Source organism: Microtus oregoni, unplaced genomic scaffold (assembly GCF_018167655.1).
Source record: "Microtus oregoni isolate MIOR12 unplaced genomic scaffold, Mior012 000019F_ref0000042, whole genome shotgun sequence".
Lineage (NCBI taxonomy): Eukaryota > Metazoa > Chordata > Mammalia > Rodentia > Cricetidae > Microtus > Microtus oregoni.
This window is the reverse complement of record NW_024543078.1, coordinates 34,946,908-34,969,153: the sequence shown is the minus strand read 5'-3', so window position 1 is coordinate 34,969,153 and position 22,246 is coordinate 34,946,908. Positions and strand designations below refer to the sequence as shown.

General features: G+C 44.3%; 2 protein-coding genes across 2 annotated transcripts in view; one reads left to right on the top strand and one right to left on the bottom strand.

The window, feature by feature from the left end:
• Nucleotides 1–6,931, top strand: part of LOC121459270 (ankyrin repeat domain-containing protein 26-like) — a 117,044-nt gene extending 110,113 nt beyond the window's left edge. Inside the window, 2 exon segments of the mRNA XM_041668803.1 lie at nucleotides 4,548–4,739; nucleotides 6,680–6,931. Coding sequence (XP_041524737.1) covers nucleotides 4,548–4,739; nucleotides 6,680–6,931 — 444 coding nt within the window.
• Nucleotides 6,932–17,227: 10,296 nt separating this feature from the next.
• Nucleotides 17,228–21,461, bottom strand: Mrps24 (mitochondrial ribosomal protein S24). Its single transcript, XM_041668790.1, has 4 exons — nucleotides 21,370–21,461; nucleotides 21,209–21,277; nucleotides 21,011–21,122; nucleotides 17,228–17,657 (listed from the first exon to the last, which is right to left on the bottom strand). Exons 1-4 carry the CDS (start codon nucleotides 21,406–21,408, stop codon nucleotides 17,374–17,376), a joined length of 504 nt encoding a protein of 167 aa, XP_041524724.1. The 5' UTR covers nucleotides 21,409–21,461; the 3' UTR covers nucleotides 17,228–17,373.
• Nucleotides 21,462–22,246: the final 785 nt, after the last annotated feature.

Genomic DNA, 22,246 nt, shown 5'->3' with positions numbered 1-22,246 from the left:
TGTTTCTCTCAGTGTCTGTGCTGCTGAGATTCTATTTAGGAAGTGGTTCCCTGTGCCAATGTGTTCAAGTGTACTTCCCACTCTCTCTTCTATAAGGTTCAGTGTGGCTGGCTTTATGTTGAGGACTTTAATCCATTTGGACTTGAGTTTTGTGCATGGTGATAGATATGGGCCTATTTGCATTCTTCTACATGTTGATATCCAGTTATGCCAGCACCACTTGTTAAATATGCTTTCTTTATTCCATTTGATATTTTTTGCTTCTTTATCAAAAATCAGGTGTTTGAAGATGTGTGTATTGATATCCGGGTCTTCTATTCGGTTCCATTGGTCGTCCTGTCTGTTCTTAAGCCAATACCAGGCTGTTTTCAGTACTGTAGCTCTGTAGTAGAGTTTGAAGTCAGGGATTGTGATGCCTTCAGAAGTTCTTTTATTGTACAGGATTGTTTTGGCTATCTTGGGTTTTTGCTTTTTCAAAGGAAGTTGAGTACCATTCTTTAAAGGTCGTTGAAGAATTTTGCTGGGATTTTGATGAGCATTGCATTGAATCTGTATATTGCTTTTGATAAGATTGCCATTTTTACTATGTTAATTCTGCCTGCCCAAGAGCATGGGAAATCTTTCCACTTTCTGGTGTCTTCTTCGAATTCTTTCTTCAAAGATTTAAAGTTCTTGTCATGCAAGTCTTCCACTTGTTTGGTTAGAGTTACTCCAAGATATTTTATGCTGTTTGTGGCTATTGTGAAGAATGTTTCTCTGATTTCTTTCTCAGCCCATTTATCATCTATGTGAAGGAGGGCTGCTGATTTTTTTTTTTTTAGTTAATCTTGTATCCTGCTACATTGCTGAAAGTGTTTATGAGTTGTAGAAGTTCCTTTATAGAATTTTTGGGATCACTTATGTAAACTATTACATCATCAGCAAACAGTGAGAGTTTGACTTCTTTTCCAATTTGTATCCCCTCGATCTCCCTTTGTTGTCTTATTGCTCTAGCTAGGACCTCAAGAACTATATTGAATAGATATAGAGAGAGTGGACAACCTTGTCTTGTTCCTGATTTCAGTGGAATCGCTGGGGGTTTCTCTCCCTTTAGTTTGATGCTGGCTGTTGGCTTGCTGTATATTGCCTTAATTATGTTTAGGTGTGTTTCTTGTATCCCTGCTCTCTCAACGACCTTTATCATGAAGGGATGTTGTATTTTGTCAAAAGCTTTTTTGGCATCTAATGAGGTAATTATGTGGTTTTTATTTTTCAGCTTGTTTATATGGTAGATTATGTTGACAGATTTTCTTATGTTGAACCATCCCTGCATCTGTGGGATGAAGCCGACTTAGTCATGGTGGATGATGGTTCTGATGTGTTCTTGGATACGATTTGCTTGTGTTTTATTTAGTATTTTTGCATCAATGTTCATGAGTGAGATTGGTCTGTAATTCTCTTTCTTAGCAATGTCTTTCTGTGGTTTGGGTATCAAGGTAATTGTAGCCTAATAAGAGTTTGGCAATGCTCCTTCTGTCTGTTGTGTGGAATAATTTGAAGAGTATTGGTATTAGTTCTTTGAAAGTCTTGTAGAATTCTGAGCTGAAACCATCTGGTCCTGGGCTTTTTTTGGTTGGGAGACTTTTGATAACTGTTTCTATTTCTTCAGCACTTATAGGTCTGTTTAATTTGCTTATCTGGTTGATCTTGACCTTCTTAAAGGGACAGTAGAAGACATAGTAGACTGTCCTTCCTGCTCTTGTCACCTATCCTACTGGAAAGACAGCAAAGGAAAACTAAGGGTAACATTTGCCACAAGGGAATAACAATATGAATGGGAAAATAAGAGCCCCAAGATCCTCCATGGCAACAGGATGCCCACAGAGAAAGGTTGGTAGTATGCCAGATGTAAGCCCTCAGCAGACTTCTTGGTGCCAAACAAGTGACTGCACATGTCACAGCTGGAAGGCTCTTAGAGGGCATTGGTGCCAGCCAGGAACAGTCTCTTGCAGAGCAAGCCTGCAGTTCACAGACCAGAGGAGCAGCAGTGCAGGTGCATCCAGAAGGCTTCAGTCAAGAGAACTCTGTGCAGGGGGCAGAAGTTCGGTCATGCGAGCAGTCCTCTCTCTGACTCCACTCTTGAGTTCTCAAGTCTTTTGTTCTTGCAGCCCCAGGACATAAGAAATTATGGACCCTGGGCCCTAATTGGCATGCAAATAAGGTTAGAAATGGGCCAATCAAGGAGGAGCAGTCAAAAAGCTATCAGCAACTCCGGTGGCTAAGGTGTCATCTGTTACTCTTCTGACCTGATCCCACTTGGGGCTCTGACTGTAAAAAGTCAGGACCTTCATGCAGCTGAGGAGGGGTTAATTCCCCTGGGTGCAGCTGAGGAGGGGTTAATTCCCCTGGGTGCAGCTGAGGAGGGGTTGAGCCCCCTTCAGTCCCTTTGCTCTCAGGCATGGAAAGCTCTTTATTTGGCGAAGTTAATGTGCCCAGCTTATTCCTTGCTGATTCCGTAACACAATAAGATCTGGCCTTTAAAGTGGCTGGTTCTTTCTCTCTTCTCCACTGAAACAGTTGGGCTCTCACCTAACAACCCTCTTTGCTCTCATTTCCTCAAATAGTGGTCACAGAATCTGTTGACCCAGTTCACTGCTGACAGCATTTAAGTTGTATCGCTTCCTTTTAGCTCACAACCGTGTTTTACTAAGAAAAGGGACGAGATGTCAGCTTCAGTTAAATGACAAATGACTCTTACAGTTGGCAGTTAGATTCTCTTCTGATGTGGTGCTGTGCGAGTTTTCTGGAGAGATGGGGTCTAGATGACAGACCAAAAAAAAAAAAAAAAAAAGAATCCAAAGCTCCAAAGCTAGGCATGGTGGCGGAGGCTTTAATCCCATTGCTCACGAGTAGAAGCAGGTGGTTCTCTGTGAGTTCCAGGCCAGCCTGGTCTACATGGTGAGTTTCTGGACAGACTTAACTACGTAATAGAAAGACCTTATCTCAAAAACCAACAAAGAAAAAGAAATAAAAAGCTCTACCCAAGCCTAATGGATTTGCTGTAACTGACAGGAGCAAAGGCAGCTGTGCCTCCCCGCATTCCCCTCACAGCATGAAGGCCGCTCTGCTGGAGAGCATCTCTCTGCAGCAATTCCTGCTTTCAAACCTCTGGGAAAGGCCTTGCCTACCATGTAACCTGAGTGAGTTTCCTGAGCCTGTGGGCTTCCCCTGCTTCCCAGGCCCTGGGAGCCTCTTTCTCGCCCAGCAAGGAGGAAGTGATAAGCACCTGATATCTGATTTTGTGCTAGAACCAAAGCTGAACCTCTTCACAGCACCCACTTTATTCTGGGGCACCACAGTTCCTTCTTTCACCTCCTCGTGTCTAACCCACTAGAGCTGCACAGCTCAAGCCAAGATTACAGGGCAATAGGTCAGCCCATTGGAGGAAACTCGTGTCCAGAGTACAGCCCCTAAACATCCTGTAGTAACCAGGGAACATGGCAAGGAAATTATGATCATAGCACTAACTTACTAATTATTGCTCCCCTATGGAAATCCATGTGTTAGCTATATCAGACTTAGCCTTTATCCCAGCACTTGGGAAGCAAAAGCAAATGGATCTCTGTGAGTTTGAGGCCAAACCAGACTACACAGAGTTCCAGGCTAACGAGGGACACACAGTGAGATCCTGTGTTAACAAAACACCCATACTAGAGACCAGTTAGTAAAACAAGCTCGCACTCAGGGTCGGGTTGTAAAACCACAACCACAGACCACTATTATAACCCAGGTAAGTTTAGTCAGACCCTGCTTGTCCTGCTGTCCTATCACCCCAATGCAGCCAACTACAGTTTGTCGCTATCGTCTTTCAATGCACTCCTGTATTTTGTGAAATTAGTGAAAAGTTCGCAAGGCAGTGCTCTTGAATCAGAATATTTTTGTTTTAAAAACAAAAAAAAAATCATATTGCTAGCCAGGTGGTGGTGGATTTAATTCCAGCACTCAGGAGACAGAGGCAGGCAGATCTTTGAATTCAGGGACAGCTAGGGCTACAGAGCGACTTCTGGGACAGCCAGAGCTACACAGAGAAATCCTATCTCAAAAAAAATAAAACCACAAAGTAAAAGAAAAGAAAGAAGAAAGGGAGGAGGAAGGGAGGGAGAAAGGAAGAAAAGAAATTACAGGCACTGCTGGTGTGTAACTTACCATGTTACTAAGGAAAGAATAAACTAGGCGTGGAAAATGACGGCGTGATTCAGGTGTGTCTGACGAAGAGGACTGTGTAAAGAGCATATTTTTGTCATTCTGCTGGGTTTAATGTTGCTTATTTTCGGGCTAATTAGATGGAGTACATTCTAACAGTCTGTTATAGAGTGTAGCTTTAGTTTATTACAGCTGAGCGGGCATCGGTTGTGCACTGGCTTTGCCCTGGACTAGCTGAGCGGGCATCGGTGTCCGCTGGCTTTGCCCTAGACTAGCTGAGCGGGCATCGGTGTCCACTGGCTTTGCCCTGGACTAGTCTCAGTTTACATCCCTCACCGTGAAACCATATTTTTTTACTCACACAGCTCTACAAGCTGAGAGAAACTTGGGAAACTACATATTACAAGTATCTACACATGGTTGTAAAGCTTCAGTTCATGGAGCAGGAGCTAGCAGCGATAAAAACAGAACAAAAGAAGTGCGGACGCCTCCTCGAGAGCCACAAGAACTTAGAAGAAGAAGTTCTTCACTGCAGAAGCTGGATGCAGGAGCACGCGGTAGGTGGTGAGAGCCGTGTAACCCAAACAGAGCGACATGCTTGAACTCATTTCAGCACAGCGGTAATGTGGACTATACCCTTTGCGTTTCTTCCTCTTTCCATAACAGTAGTTGACTTTGTAGATTTCTGAACAGCATCTGTCTCTTCAAAGTTTTCAGTGTGTGTCATTGTTCTGGTTTGCTTTTCTATTGCTGTAAAACAAACAAACAAACCACTGACTGAAAACAGCTAGGGGAGGGGTGAACTGACTACTTTTATGTCAACTTGACACAAGTTAAAATGATCTAAAAGGAGGGAACCTCAGTTAAGAGAACACCTCCAGCTGGGCAGTGTAGTGCACACCTTTAATCCCAGCACTCAAGGGGCAGAGGCAGGTGGATCTCTTAGTCCGAGGCCAGCATGGGCTACAGGCATTCCAGGACAGCCAGGGCTACACAGAGCAACCATCTCAAACAAACAAACAAAAATAAAACAAAGAAAATGTCTCCACAAGATCTGGGTTTCTTAATTAGTGATTGGTGGGGAGAGCCGCTGGCCTTCAATTAGGGGGTGGGTGCTGGTCCTGAGTTCTATAAGGAAGCAGGTGAGCCAGGCATAGGGAGCAAACCGATAAGCAGCTCCCCTCCATGAGCTCTGCATCAGCTCCTGTCTCCAGGTTCCTGTCCTGAGTTCCTGCCCTGACTTCCTTCCACGATGGACTTGGAAGTGTAAACCAAATAAACCCTTTCCTCCACAACTTCTTTTGGTTCTGGGGTTTCATCACAGCAAGAGCAACCCTAAGACAGGAGGAATGTGTTTATAACAGGCTTCCAGGTCCTACTCACACTGAAAGAAACCAACGCAGAACTCCAGTGAAGCAGGGCAGGCTTGGTCTCCACATCTCCTTGCCCACAGGCCAATGCAATGGAGGTAATGTGTCAAGGGAGGTTCCTTCATCCCAGATATGTCTAGGTTAGTAACAAGTTTACAAATAAAATTATTGATCTTCCACAATATTTTAATTAGACAATCATTTGCGTCTTAAGACAATTGAGAAGAAAAAAGCTCTATATGAAAATTAAAACACACTCTTAAATATTTCCTTAAGTTACAGTTATATTTTTGTTTTTTGTTTGTTTTGTTTGTTTTTGTTTTTGTTTTTGTTTTTTGGTTTTTCGAGACAGGGTTACTCCGTAGCTTTTGGCTCCTGTCCTGGAACTAGCTCTTGTAGACCAGGCTGGCCTCGAACTCACAGAGATCCGCCTGCCTCTGCCTCCCGAGTGCTGGGATTAAAGGCGTGTGCCACCACCGCCCGGCTTACAGTTATGTTTTTAAAATGTTTTTGAGTTGATTCTTTTGTTCTGTGACTTATGAAACTACATTGGAGCTAGCATGAGGGTAACTCAGAACACAGGGCTCCAGGCTCAAAGAAAAACAATTTACTATTTTTATGTTTTAAATTTTTTAATAGTTTTTGGTTTGAGGGTTTGGGGTTTTGTGTGGGGGTGTGGGTATGATTTTTCAAGACAAGGTTTCTCTGTGTAACAGCTCTGGCTGTCCTGGAACTTGCTTTGTAGACCAGGTTGGCCTCAAACTCACAAAGATTCACCTGTCTCTGCCTCCTGAGTGCTGAGATTAAAGACATCTGCCACCACTGCCCGGCTTTAATTGGGTTTTAGTTGTTTTGTTTTGTTTTGTTTGAGACAGGCATTCAATATACAGACCAGACTGACCTCAAATTCAGAGATCTACCTACCTCTGTCTTCCACGTGCCGCCATGCTGACTTTATGTGTTAAATATGATGCAGTTGACATTAGTAATAAAAATTTTTAAATCCCACTATCTTATTTAACATACTTACAACTACCTGTGAATTGATGATTCTTAACTAAAGGGAACAAGAGCCAAGTATTTGTTCGAAGGTTAATTATTTTGGAATTTTGTACTTTTTGCTTTAGATCCAAGCAAGAGATCAAAACAAAACTAAGGATTTAAGAGATGCGGATGAAGTGGTCACGATAGGTGAGATGGAACTCAGAATTAAGACCCTGGAATCCCAGCTGGAATCCACGAGGGGAGGAGCTCAGCGCAGTCTCCGGGAAGGAGACTCCGAGCACCAAGCACCGCTGTGCTGGAGAGCGGCCAGTGCTGTGACACAGCCCCTGCTAAGAGAGCTGGGCGAGCAAGCCAGCCCGAGTCAGCGGAAATAGCGGAGCTTGGTTTGTCTCTGCCACAGGTGGAGGGGTACCGGGGACCAGACCTCACAACAGACTCGGAGTTAGAGAATGAATGTGCCCTTGGACTGCATTCGGGGAGGCTCTCGTTTCTTCCCCTTTTCAGTCTGGGTTTCTGTGGCCTTTTGCCCCCAATGCTTTCATGTAGCTAACATGGTTCATTAGTCTTTTAGGTTAATATTCTAAAGTTTTCTAAATAAGCCACTTATGTTCTTATTAAACTACTTTTTGCCATTTTATTGAATAGACATCTTAACGTGTAACTATTTGGGGAGTGTTATAACTTAACGGCGATGGACAAGGAGTAATGACAAATGCCCCTGCCATGTTCTGACATGGCAGACTTTCCTGGATTGGGATCTTTGATGTCATTTATTTGAAGGGTCCTTGTTGACAAACTGTCATTGGCAGGTTTTCTAGATGATATAAAGACACGCTTATGACACAGGAAAGGAACACACAAATGAGGGAAGAAAAATGGATAAAATCATCAAAATAACCGCATGGTCAGTATGAAGGGGTGTGTGAACCTCAGAAAGAACGGACCCCCGTTGGCTTGGTGATGTCACAATAATGGACTCAGGAGCAGCCACTCTCACTCCCGCTGGTCACCCCCAGAGTTTGCTGCTCTCCACCATCCCTCAGTGCCAAATACTTACTTTTGCCCAGGGTTCAGGTGAACTGTGCAGAGAGTAAAAGCAAAACCGTGAAATGACTTCAAGGAAGGATTTTTAAAGTCCTAAGCCAATTTACAAAACACAATTTACTTCTAGATTGGTTTTCAGTTTTATTTTTAATTAAGCATAATAATTATTAATAAATGTATGTTTAGCGCGATGTTTTTATAGTTAAACATGATTATACCCATCATCCACATAATTTTACTCCTTAAAGTACAAGTATTAGGGCTGGAGAGATGGCTCAGTGGTTAACATAACATCTATGCTCTTCCGGAAGACCCAGGTTCAAGTCCCAGCGTCCACGGGGCAGCTCATAACCACAGTCCCAAGTGATCCAGTGCCTTCTCCTGGCATCCCAGGGCACTCCATGCACACTGTACACAAACGTACATGCAGACAAAACACCCATATGCATAAAAATTAAAATAAAGGAATAAAAATTCCTAAAACAAACATTTCATGGCATCATCCAGACTTTTTAATTAATTTTGTTAATTATGTGTGCACGTGTGGTAAGAGCACATGAGCGCAGGTACTCACAGAGGCCAGAGGTCAGATCCCCCTGAGCTGGAGTTCAGTCGGTTGTGAACCTGAGATGTGGGTGGTGAGAATTGAACTCAGGTCCACAGGAAGAGCAGTAATGTGATCTTAACTGTGGAGCCATCTCTCCGGCCCCATGTTCAAGAATGTTGTCAGTGGTCCCCTTCCCTCCAGAAGGCACAGTGTTACCTTCCTGTTGTCTCTCTCACTTGTTAGTCCCCGGTTAGTTCAGAAACTCTCTAGAAATGTTTTTTTAAGATAATTTTAAATCTATAGTTGTGTGCAGTGGCATTTTTACCCTTAAGGCACTGTCTACATGACAATTCTGTTCAATCATGTGACTCCTTTTAAGACACGAGTTGCTTGGGGAGGGAGATACATTCTGAAGTCTGCAGTCTCATGGGACTAGAGAGGCTGGAGGTGGCCGGTCCACAACCTCTCCAGGAGGACAGAGGTTGGCCAAGCATTCTGACGGAAAGCTTGTCCCGAGTCCCTTGTAATGAGCAGCTTCATGACAGTATTACTGTGGAGTTTGTGACCCCTGGGAAAACTGTAGACTCAGTCAAATTATTGTTAAAAGACTTACTGATTAGCTGCTAGCAAGATGACAGCCTTAAAGCATGTCATGAAGGAGGGGTATTTGGAAAGGTTTTTTAAACCTTTTTTAAAACCACAAGACCTTCAAGCAAGCAAAAGTTAGTCTGTTCTGCCAAGTTTAAGTGGCTACGGTGACTCAAAACAATTTTTGAATATCTGTGTAAGAAATTTACAAAACAAAAAAAGCAGTTGGTTATATTATAGCAAGTAGATGGTCATGACTGGACATTTGGGTGGAGGTCACTGAGTCAATGTTGCTGGAACTTATCTTCCGAGGACTAAGTCAGAGATGGATGGCTGCTGGGTACCAAAGACAGATGCCTAGCAGAGAGCGCCTTTCCTTTAGCCATCACATTCCCACTAGATCATATGAATCAAGTCACTGATACACATTTATATAGAGCTAAAGGTTGGTATCTTAATTGTGTTGAGTGTACATACATGTGTAAGCAGCAAGTTTATGACACATGGGCCAATACAAAACAAATTTCTGGGTTTGTGTGAGTGTTCGTGTGTGTGTGTGTGTGTGTGTGCGTGTGTGTGTGTGCTTTTTTATTGTTTTGGTTTGCTTTTTATTGTGTTTTTTGTTTGGGGATTTTTTGAGAAAAGATGAAATTGCATGGTTTGGGAGGAAGGATAAGATCTGAGAGCAATTAGAAAAGGGGAAAGAATGTTATCAAAATATATTTTATGAAAAAAATTTAAATAATACATAAAATATGCTTTTTCAAAAAGCATTTGCTGCTTTGTCAGAGGATCCCAGCACTCATATCAGGTGGTTTACAATCACCTGTAACTCCAGCTCCCAGGCACGTATCACCCGCTTCTGGTCTCGACAGGCATCTTCATGCATGTGTGTACACACATGCAGACAAACATGCATATGCAATAAAATAATTAAACAATTTAAAAATATTTAAAGAAATGTTAACTTTATTCATAAATTCAAATCAGGTGGAAAATAGATAAGATAGTTTATTTACTAAGAGATAGTTAATTAATAAGAGAGATAGTTTATGTTGGGGTCTGGTCCAGAGAGAAATAATTTATGGTCCAGGCTAGCACCAGACCCTGACAATGATATAACTTCCAGTAAAATTTGATTCAAGGAAGTGAATATCACTGCCTCTAATTAGCATAGTAATGCATGATGCTTTGTGTTGGCTTCTATGTAATTTAAATTGGCTGTGATTCATGACACTTTCAGTTTTCCAGCAGCACAAAAGGGTTGACATCCCAATCAGAGAGAATGATTCACAACCAAGCATGCAACCACATGTGTTTTAATTTAAATGAAAATGATATAAATGTATTATATGAAGTAGGAAAATATACATAACATTAAAGAAACTAAATTCTTTTTAAGTTCGTTTTTCAGTTTCTTTAAATACAAGTATATCATCAATTGCTATATTATGGTACTGTGACTTTATCTTATTTTGCAGTCATTGCTGTACAAATTCATTGTTGACATAGTGCAATTTGGATAGTTGAGTTAGAGTATATTTGAATTCTCTCTATAATTGTACAAACAACTGAGGTCTAGAGTGACATGATCAACATCCATGCAACTTTGACACTCAGACAATATCCACCCCTGTGTTAACCTCTACATACCTCCTCGTCCTTTTCCCCTTCTGCATCCTTACCTCACTGTCCTACACACACACACACACACACACACACACACACACACAGTCCTCTGTTATTTTACTGTCCTACACACACACATTCAAACACACACATGCAGCTAAATTTCACACTTGGAATACAACCTGTAACACATACCTCTGTTGGGGTAGTTTATTTCACTTAGCAATGTAACAATAATGGCACCCACGTGGATAACTGCATCCACAGAAAGCCTGAGAAAGCTTGGGAAAGAATAGAGTAAAGCATGCTTTCTTGGTAGCAGCAATTTCTTGGGTCTGCTCTGCTTGCTAGAGGCAAGCAAGCACTCTCATTTAAGAGAGGTTTCCTGACTCAGCTTTAGCTACAAAACACTTCCTGCCATGAAACCCTTAAACAGTGTTGATGAAAAGCTGAACTCATGCTTTTTGGTTTCCAGCCAAAGCAGGAAAAAAAAAAGCTGTGCTGTTTTAAAATGCCGGCTTTCTGGGCTGTCCTGCCAGGGCAAACTCTGACTCTTTCAGGCAGGCAGTCTGACTAGGAAGCATTTGAGTGTGGTTTCTGAGTGCACTACTGCAGTTTGCTTGCTGGCAGGGACCTTGAAACGCCATAGAGTTGTGGTGATAAACATGGCTACAGCTAGTATTTCCGTCATGAGGCTAGAATCACAGAAAGCTAAAGAATAGGCTGGATCCAGCCGTCAAAGCCACAGCTTTAATCCTCTCCATACTGCTTAGCAAATTAAAGACTCATGTAGTCAGAAAAAGAGAAATATACAATAAAGAGAGATTCAAAGAAAAAATCTCTAAATGGTTTACTGTGTGTTAAAAATATATGCTGGCTTGGGAGAGAAAAGAAAAAGGTTAAAGTTCTTAAAAAAGAAAGAAAGAGAGTTGTTGGATGTGGTGGTACATACCTTTAATCCCAACACCTGGGAGGCAGAGATAGGAGGATCGAGGACAGTCAAAGATGTGCAGAGAACCTGTATCAAACAGAAAAAGTAAAAATAAAAGAAATAGAGGTTAAAATAAAGCCGCATAAAGGTGGAAAACACACAGAGAATCTTAATACTGTATGTTATTGTGCTCTCTTTGAATGCTGAGGAAGGAGCAACAGCTGCTAAAAGATATTTGTTTATAAATGCTGCTGAATTAATCAAAGATGGGTATTTTGAAAATACCTTGACTTCAAAATTGAAGTCAAAAGGTATGTTACTTTGGAGAAGAAATTTTGCTTTTGTTTCCACAGGAAATGAGAGGCTGTGAATCCATTCTGAGTTAAGAAAAATCAGGTTTAATCAAGGAAGACCACCTGAGAAATCTCTGATAGGAGTGGATGGCCTAGATTCAAGATGCTGCCTGAGATGATCAAGCCTCACAGGATACTCCAGTCAGGACTTGATCATAACTCTAAATTTTCTTTAGGTCCCCATAAGATTATCAGCACCCCAACCAGCAGGAAGTAGCCTCGAATACTATGTCCACATTCCCAAAAAATGGACTATGGATATTTTCCTTTGTTTAAAAAAAGGGGGGGAGTGGTGTGGGATTGTTGTATGTGTTCTGTCAATCATGTTTTAAATAAATACTGATTGGCCAGGCAGAAAATATAGGTGGGAAAACCAGAAAGGAGATGGAGCAAAGAGTACAGGAGTATTCTGGGAAGCAGGAAGCTCCCTTCGCATTCCAGCCCAGACCACCAAAGAAGCAGAATGTGAGCTGCCCTGCTGAGAAAGGTACCGAGCCATGTGGCTAACAATGGGTTAATATAAGCTACAAGAGCTAATAAGAAGCCTGGGCCAATCAGTTTATAAGTAATGCAGACTCTCTGTGTGATTTTCTCTGGGACTAAACGGCTGGGGGACCGGGCCGGACAGAAACCCAAACAAGCCTGGCCCTCATTGTTACACAGCATGATTGCAGTCTATTTTTTTTTCTATTTTCCTGCATAAATAAATAGCACCATGATTTTATTTTTATTTCTGGAAACTTTTATCATGCTCATACATAGTATTTTGTTGCCAATGAACCTGTTGATAGGTGCCTGGATGGATTCTGTATCTTGTGTCCTGTGATTGGTGCCACTGTGGACAGACGCAAGCAAGTACTGTATCATCAGTTTTTATTCATGTTAGTACACACCCTGAAGAGGCACGGCTGCACTGCCAATCGTTCTACATTTGTTTATGTATTTCATATTCATTTAGTTATTTATATGAGTATTGGTGCTTTGCTGTGCGTATGTTTGTAAAGCGTGTGTGTGTGTGTGTGTGTGTGTGTGTGTGTGTGTGTGCGCGCGCGCGTTCAGTGCCTACAGAGGGAATAAGAAGGCATTAGATCCCTTGCAACTGGCTGTGAGCTACCTTTAGTACTGGGAATTGAAACTGTGTCCTCTGCAAGAGCAGCCAATGCTCTTAACCACTGAACCATATCTCCAGCCCTGGTTATTATTATATAATGTAATGTATGATTGTATGCTATATAATATAATAAAATATACAGGGGTATGCCATACTAATTTGCATAGCAAACAAAGTACTTTACATTCCCCGGTATGTAGAAGGGATATTTTTCCTACTTCCTCACCAGCAAATACCTTTATAGTTGCTTGTTACTTGTTTTATTAATGCTAGCCTTTCTGAATGGAGAGAGATGGATTCTCCATGTAGCTCTGATTTGTGTTTCCCTGGTGGCTGAGAAGAGAGGACATTTCTTCCTGTATTTGCTGGCAGTTTCTACGCCCTCACCTGAAAGGTTTCTGCTTGTTTTGTGCATGTGTTTATTGGAATGTTTGGTTTTGGGGGCATTAAGATTTTGAGCTATTTATATGCACTGTGTCTCAATCTTCTGTTGAATATCTGGGAAGTATTTCTCCCATTCTGTACAATCGCTTTCCCTCACTGTGTGTGGGGGCTTTTAAATTTTACACAATCCGGTTTGATAATTCTCGCAATGCCCTGAGCTCCTCAAATCCTATACAGAAGAGATTGCCTATCCCTCTACACTGAAACCTTCCCACTGTTCCAATCTTACACTAATATCTGTTCCGCTTTGAGATGCTTTTTGCATAGTGTGGACCATAGAGATGTCATCTTAGTCTTTATGTCTTCACTGTTCCCAGCACGCTTGCTGCCTCTTTACAAAGTGTGTGTTTTGGGCGCTTTTGTTGAGACTCACACAGCTGTATTGCTGTGGGCTAACATCTGGTTTCTATTCCACTGGTCTACATGTCTGTTTCTGTGCCATTATCATGCTGGTTTTTTTTCTTTTGTTTCTTACCATGGCTCTGCACTGTAACTTGAAGTCAGGTGATGTTTCTGACACGCCTCTTTTTGCTCATTTTTAAAATAAAGTATCTCTTGCCATCATTTGGATGATATTTTCCTAAGAAGGCAGTGATATCCAGGCTCTTTAAATTCCAGCTCTAGACAACCAAGTTCATGTTTGAATACTTGGTCCCCAGTTGGTAAAACTGAGAAGGATTCGGTGATATGATGATATGGCCTTGTGGGAGGGGGTGTGGGAGGGGCTTTGAGGTTTCAAATCACTCATTCCCCTCATCCCAGAATAACTTCATCCCCACTGCACCTCTCTCTCTCTCTCTCTCTCTCTCTCTCTCTCTCTCTCTCTTATGTGTGTCCCTTGTGGTTGTGGATCAAGACTTGCGCTCTCAGCTGTTCCTGCAGTCTGCCACCATGATCTCTAACCCTCTGAAACCACAAGTCAAATTGTTGGACCCTAGCATCCAAACACCGAGGAGGAGTCGCCCCCAGAGACCACCTCTCACACCACAGCCGATGAAAAAGCATGAGGATTTTATTAATTCTGTCATGACAGGGTCTCCCAGCATTCAGGAAGCCGAGAGACCTCGAATAGCTGGTACAGGCTACTTTTAAAGGAGAAGCAAGGGGGGGGGGGGGGTTGTTCACTGACCATTATGATTGGCTTATTCGAAAGGGCTATTACCAATAATTGGCTGGAGAGCTGTTGCCAGATCAGATGAGGTAGGAGGTCATTTTGACCCCATTTCCCAGGGACTGAATCAAAACATACGTGTCTGGGTAATTGTTCAGGAACTAAGTCAACATCTTAAAGGTTATCTTGCCCCAATTTCTGGAGAACATACGTGCATGTGTAGCTGTTAGGTCCTTGGTTCCCAGGGGAGGAGGGGAAGCACTAAGGCACGGAGGCTGAGAGGGTTCAGAATTGTCTTAAAGTTTTACAAAATCAGACGCTAAGCTTTCCTCAGTCATGGTGTTTAGTCAACAGTAGAAAAGAAACCTTGAGCAGAGCCTCAGAAAAGCACCTGGTGTAGAAAATCGTTCAGGGCCACACCCGCAAGCTTCAATTTCATTATCCTCTTGCTATGTAACAAATACAACTAGCTCATGATCTCACCAAGCAGGTGCTGCCTTGTCTTTGAAACTGAATATTGTCTACACACGTGTAAACACTGGTTAAATAAATGCAGTCTAGAAAGTAAGAGTGGAGTGCTCTGTGGGTGGAGCTTGTGCCAGAACCCACGGTAAAAGAAGATTCCTGTAAGCTGTCCTCTGACCTCCACATGAGCCCCCCAACACACACACACACACACACACACACACACACACGGAGAGAGGGAGGGGGGAGGCTAGTAAGTAGCACATGCCTGTAAACCAGGCACACAGCTCAGAAGGTGGAGGCAGGAGGGTCTCAAGTCTTTCCAGGCAAGCCTCAGCTGAAAACAAGGTCCTGTCTCTAAATAAATAAACCTCCTTGCATAAGTCTATCATATAAGAGAGGGTTGGTTATGGGAGGAGAGTAGAAGGGGGTAGAGGAGGAAGTGGGGGTAAGAGAAAAATTTTAAAGTATTTCTTTCGACAAGCTTTGGTCAGAGGATGTGGAGAAATCAAGTTGATACTGACCAGGAAGCGTCCTCCCTACTGACTAGGGTTATCTAAAGACCCTCTCTCAGAAAGAAAAAAAAAAATTGAGACAGGGTTTTTCTGTGTAGCCCTGGCTGTACTGGAACTGACTCTGTAGACTGGGCTGGCCTCGAACTCAGAGATCTGCCTGCTCCTGCCTCCCAAGTGCTGGGATTGAAGGGGTGAGCCACCACTGCCTAGCCTTCAAAATACCTTTGGAAGACACAATTTATAACAAATGTATCTCTAGAAAAGCTTCAATATTTGAAAATTGAATACACTTTGTAGTTTGTGAGCACTGGAATGTATCTGGGACAAGCACACTGTGACGGCTTTCAGGAAAATTAACGGGAGAAATTTCTTTCCTTTGGTGAAAACAAATAAGGACACATCCGTATGGTCACATTTCCTTCAGTGTATCTGTTCACTCTGACTTTCAGAAAAACCTGGACAAGACCCAACAGCCTGAAGCTCCCTCTCACCTCTGCATCTCCCCAGCTTTTATTGGCCCTTGGAGTACAGATCTGTGAGCGCGTCTTGGAGCTTTGAGTGACCGAGTGGCTGGAAAGCTCTCATTCACTCCCACCCAAGCAAGACCTGCTTTTCTCATCTCCCTTCTAGCAATTCTATCCCAAGTTACTCAGCATCTAGAAGGTAGATGCAATGGACACATTTCCTCTTCTCCAGGAGGGAATGATGCTTGAGATAGACGGTGGGAGTAAGGGCATCCCAGAGCCAGGTGTGGTGGCACACACCTTTAATCCCAGTGCTAGGTGAGGCAGAGGCAGGACCTGTTGGTTCAAGGCCAGCCAGGACTATAGAGTTGAAATTCTGTCTCAAAAATTAGGGGCTGAAGAGATGCCTCAGAGGTTAAGAGCATTGGATGTTCTTCCAGAGGACCCCAGGTTCAATTCCCAGCAACCACATGACAGCTCACAACTGTAACTCCAGTTCTGGAGGATCTGATACCTTCACACCAATGCACATAAAAGTTAATTAAAATAATAAAATTACAAATTAAATGTGCCTTCAGGCTAGTACATAACCCTGTAGGTTACTGTCACCTATTGTCAGTGCACGGGGTCCCATTCCCCAGGACATAGTTGACATCAACTCATATTGGAAGCACACCTATTTAATATTTGACTTAACATTTAGTAGACTTACCCAGAACTTACAGTTTCCTTAAGGCCCAAAAGAAAAAGGATCCAGAACTAGAGCCTTTTAGGTATTTTAAGGGTTTGGAGGTTTCGCCCCCACTGTAGAAATCTGTAAGTGGCCCTTTAGGTCAAGCTCCTGCACAAGGATGTCTATGAAGTATATCCCATCACCTCAAGTTCCCTGCAAACCCTGTGCGCCTCCGAGACCCTCACTCACGCTCCCACTAAAGACAGCAACAGAGATGGCTCCTTTGTCAGCTAAGAACTACTGCAGAGGACCCAGGTCAGTTCTCAGCACTGGTCCAGACCAGTTGGGTCAGAGTTCCAGTCCCACGGAGAAGATTGAAGACCAAAATAAACAGAGATGACAGGAATCAAAAGCTGGGTCAGAAGAGCTACCAGCAACACAGCTCTTCACACCTCTCACTCAGGGAAGCAGAAGATAGGACATCTGACAGGACCAGAGCCCAGGTATCTCAGGCTCCCTCTCAGTGAAGTTCACCACGGAATGGCAAATGCAGCATCTGACCACATATCTAGGTGGGAAGTGCCAAGTACCAATTCCTACACTACAGGCCCCCAGGCTCTGGCACCACCCTGGCTGAGGGACAAAACACCTACATCCCAACATCAAGACCTCCAGGCAGTCTCTAGCCCAGTGTAGACCCCAACAGAGCACCCACGCTGAGCAGCTCAGTCATGTGATTCCAGCTCCTGGGACATCCAATGTTTTCCACTCAAATGAACACACAGACACACCAACCCACATATAACTAAAAGTAAAATCTTTAAAAGAGACAGAGAGGGTCTTTATTCAACAGCAGCTTGGAGCTGATGCCGCCATCCCGAGATCTATGTCACTTCTCTGGATCTTTGCAGGTTCCAGCCCGATTCAAGAGATCGCACCTTTTATATGTACTTGTACACAACCTTGGAGGGCACAGTTTGAAGGTGGAGTCGCACAGGACACTTGTAAAAGTGTGACAACAGAGTCTCACTGTAGCCCACGAGAAAGTAGAATTTGTGTGCCGGCAGCTGCCTCAAGACAAGGGCACAGATGTCCACTTGGTTGGCACGGCGCTTCAGAACGATCTGGTCAGCCAGGCAGCCTGGAAAGGTGCCCAGCATGAATTTTCGAAGGAAAACATCTTCCACTGTTCTCTCTGCAGCGTGATCTTCTCCATCCAGGTTACCTGAAGAGGATGCAATAGAAGAGTCAGCCAGGTGCAGATCCACCAGACCTGACATTCAACAGGTCTGGACACTCAGTTCTATCCTTGCCCCAGCCATTTCCCTTTTCTTCTGAGGGAGGAAGACTAACATCTTAAAATTCAAAGCCCAAGGATACCAAGATGGCTCAGCAGGGAAAAACGCTTGCTGTGAAAGTCTAACAACCAGAGTTCAAGCCCCAAAGCACACCTTAAGAAGCCAGATGCACTTTCAGTGCTGTTGCTGCCTTTGAGTCCCTGTGCGCTCATCCATGAAGTAATCCATTAAACTCATTAGTCCACACCTCCCCACAAAAAACGCCAGATGCAATCGCACACATCTGCAAGCCCAGCAGTCTTACAGCAACGTGACAGGTAGAGACAGGAGAATTGCCCAGAAGGCTGGAGTACAAACCACAGCAGACAGAAGACAGACACCCTGCCATTGCTCTACACGGCAGCTTCTCCAATTAGCTCTATATCCCTCCATCTCTCTCTCTTTCTCTAAACCCTTCCTCAGCTCTGTCAAACTCTGGACAATTATGTTACATTTTTGGGGCCTGACCCATTCTCAGAACACATGGTAAGTCACGTAGTTTCTCTTAGGCTAGAGAAGTCACATTGACTGGCCAGTGAGTAACGCTTGGTCATTCACATAGCTCTTTCCCAGACAAAAAAATGACACTGGAATTCAAGACTTAACAGTAACAGGTAATTAGCTGGACCTTGAGTCATAGGAAATACGTGCAGAAAGTCCATTGCTGCAGGGAGCTGGCTACTAAAGTTGCTTCAAGCTCTGACCCTGAATCAGCAAAATGCCAGGGGAAATGACCTCGTGCATTTGTCTCTAGGGGCAACAAGCCTGCTATGAATTTGTTCCAGAGTCTAAAGTTAGCTGTCTATGTAAAACGTTATCTTTGTGACTGAGACTCCTATGTCAGCCTGAGTAATGCAAAATATCCTAATATTATTTCTATTGGTCAGAATTACACAGATTAAGCAGAAATCATCTTCCTGACCATCCACAGCTGTATGTACGCCCAATAGATGGAATATATAGATGAGAAAAACACACAAGCACTGGGAAAACACAACAGTGCTTAGGGAAGAAATGAAGTGAAACATGAGAAAAATTGCAGACAGGAGCAACCAGTTTCCACAGCCAGTGACCCCATGGACTTCACCAGGTGAGGCTCCCCAACAGGGAGTTATACATCTGGTGGGTCGACTTGTTAAATACTAGCTGTCATCTGCTGTGTATAGTCACGGCAGCTCTCAGCACCTGGGTACCGGCAGCCATGCAGTATAGTTTCAAAGACTCCGACCTCAGGGACTCAAAGGTGTATCTTACATGTTTTATGGGATGGACGGGGCTAGGCATTGAGCCCAAGAAACTGTATTTTACATGTGCATCCTATTGAATGTTAATTCAAGATGAGAGCACATGCTGAACAAAACAAATCCTCATTAGTTCACTACAGTTATGTTCTATCTACACCATTACGCACTGAGCTAGTGAGTTCTGAGCCACTGCCCAGTGGTCATTCACAGCAAGCTTTGTACAAGCCTCTATCAACAGATTAATACATAACTAATTTTATGTGTCCTTCTATTTAAAGGCACTGCTAATACATATATGGTTGACTCACTAATATTGAGCTCTAATAACCCAGGCCTAAGTAAAAAGTTTATCTAATAAACATTTTCTCCATAAAGCATGTCAGTTATCTTGAGCTCACAGGAACATGAGACAGCATTTCAGGGTCAAAGTGTCATACCCCAGTATAGGGTACAGTAATGGTTGAAATATGGCTCCAGACCAAAATGACACATTGACCACCTAAGCTTGTTCTACCTCAGCTGGGAACCCATGTGTGAGCCTTGCTCTGCCACTCCCCTGAATGACCCTGAATGACTTTGGGGTTACGGATGAATTTTAATCTGAGCCAGGCAGACAGCTCAGCAGGGGTATAGACGACTGCACTACTGTGAGGACCTGAGCTCAGATCCCCAGAACTCACACATAGGTTGCCTTAACAGTGGCACCAGCAGCTGTCATCCCCATGTTCCTACTGTGAGATGGAGGGCAGAGGCAGGAGAATCCACAGAAACATGCGAACTAGCCTGGTACACACAGCTGTTGACAACAAAGAAACCTGTCTCAAACACATGAAGGTAAGCACTGGTCTGAGATGTCTTGACTTTCACATACATGCAGAGTCATAACGTACACCTGCACTCACATGTACAAACACAGGTTAGACACTTTACACATGAACACCATACATACAGATTATTAAACACACACACACACACACAAGGACTGGGAGTTGAAACTCCAGTATCTAAAAAATAAATACTCGGCTGGTGATAGGGTGCACACCTGTACGCACAGCACTGCGAGCTCCAGGCAGCCTGAGGCGCACCGCCAGACTCACAAAGATGGTTCTGCAGACAACGATCCCTGGGACCCATATGGTAGGAGAGAATTGACTGTGACAAATCACACACACACACAATGCATACAGAAATGGAAATGCATTAAGAAAAATAAAAAGCAGGAGAGGGTGAGCAAACAGCCGTCTGCAAACACGGGTGTGTAACAAAGACCGAGTGTGATACGTCTGCGCAGTCTGTGCTTTGCATTATTAGGGCTCTCTTCCCAGGTCTAGGATTCTGCGCAGACTCCACTAATCTTCGCCTCTGAGTTCTTTCACATCTCTCTAAGTAATGTCGAATCTTGTTTGTAGGCATGCAGATACTGCCTTCTCTGGCAAGCTTTTGTATAAGCTCAATGGAGACCTTAACTCTCACCGAACAAGGAACGCATCCTAATCTGTGGGTCACACTGTAATGCGTGCAGGTGTGCTCCTCGATGGCCGTATGAAGGAAACTAGGGATTACTGCCAACGAGTTCTCTGTTTCCATTTACTTATTTGTTTCTTATATTTTTGGCAAGACAACAGCTCTTTCGAGACCGGCTGGCTAGTTACCCCAAGGTCGGCCTGTCGCCATCATCCTCACAGCCCTGAGCTGTAGTCACAGGCCCACCAGTTTTACATTGAGGAGCCGGGCGGGTCCTTATGCGCGAGCGACACTGCACTTTACTAATCTTATTCACTTTTCCAGGCCCATAACTCGATGTCTTTTACTTTTATTTAACTTTATTTTTTCTTGCGACAAGGTCACACTACGTAACCCTGGCTAATCCCGAGTGATCCGGAGCGCTGGTATTAAAGGGGTTCGCCATCACCCAAAAATTCGGATCTTTAAAGGCCTTAAAGAACAGGTTAAAATGTCACCCGTGCCACCGTTTCAGTCAGACCGGGTGCCCTCACCTGTGTGCAGCGACAGCCAGCCCTTTCGGTGCGCAATGTGGTGCGGGGCGTGCGCCTCCTCGTAGCTCACCGGCTTGTCCCCCTTGGCCACACGGACTCGCGCCGCCCGGTTCTAGGAGCAAAGGGGCGGTCACGGGGCAGCCGGCCTCCTCCTCCTCCCTCAGACCCCCAGCCGGCGGGGCGGCCCGCTGCACTCACCTTGGCGCAGACCGCCGAGGTGTGCAGGGCGCGCCAGGCGCAAGGCAGCTCCCAGCTGCACGCCAGTACCTGCGGAGAGACCGAGAGTGAGCGGACACCGGGCGGCGCCCCCAGCTCTCCAGCCCACCCACTCGCTGCCCACTCACCCGCTGCCCACTCACCCGCCGTCCCAGGCCGCGGACGGACGCGGACGACGCCATGTTGGACGGGCGCAGAGCGGTACGCGCCAACGCGCAGCCGCGGGAAGGAGGCGCCGCGGGGCAAGAACCAATAGGAGGAACCCGGGCAGGGAGCGGAGCGAGGCGTGGTGTGGGCGGGTCGGGGTGCCGCCCGCTAGTCTGTTGGATTTTAAAGGCGAGAATTTGATGATATAAAACATGAGATTTTTTTACCCTCAAGGAGCAGGTGGTAGGCAAGGCTTCGCGCCAGCCCTTCCGTGCTCCCACCCTAGCCAGCGTTTTTGCCTGCAAACCCCAGCATCAGCCTCCCTTGGCCTGGGAATACAGTCGTTGGCCTTCGCCTGCTCAGATCCCAGAGAAGAGGTTGCTGGGCTGATTCCTAATCTTTTAAAGTGAGGGGAAAGAGAGGCATTGTATTGAGGGTGCGTCTCAGCGGCAGAGCCAGACAAGGAAGACAGTTTTTAAAGGGCAAGCAGATTTATGAGAATGTGACAGGGCCAGCTAATGCTCAAGCTAGAGCGGTGCAGATGTAATTAGTATTCAGAAATTATTAAAGGTGCGGGGAGCAGGGGAGCACCGTGGATATTTTATTTTAGAACTCACTGTTCTAAAGTACATGGATGGACTCTGCTGTCTCGCTCTCATTATATAACAAATTCTACTAAGAATGGCAGGCGCCTTCAGAAGCGAACTCCTTTTAAACAGCACCTTGAAGGCATCCTTCCGGCAAGGCTTAGTGGTATATGCCTTTAATCCCAGCACTCAAGAGGCAGAAGCCAGCAAATCTCTGAGCTGGAGGTCAGTCTGATCTACAGAGAGAAATCCTGTCTAAAATAAGAAAAAAAAGAAAAAAAGGCAC

Coding starts and splice junctions, on each gene's coding strand:
- Mrps24 (XM_041668790.1), bottom strand. CDS start 21,408: ATGGCGTCGTCCGCGTCCGTCCGCGGCCTGGGACGGCGG. Junction 21,123..21,208: donor CCTCGGCGGTCTGCGCCAAG/GTGAGTGCAGCG, acceptor CTTTGCTCCTAG/AACCGGGCGGCGCGAGTCCG. Junction 17,658..21,010: donor CTGGCTGTCGCTGCACACAG/GTGAGGGCACCC, acceptor CATCCTCTTCAG/GTAACCTGGATGGAGAAGAT.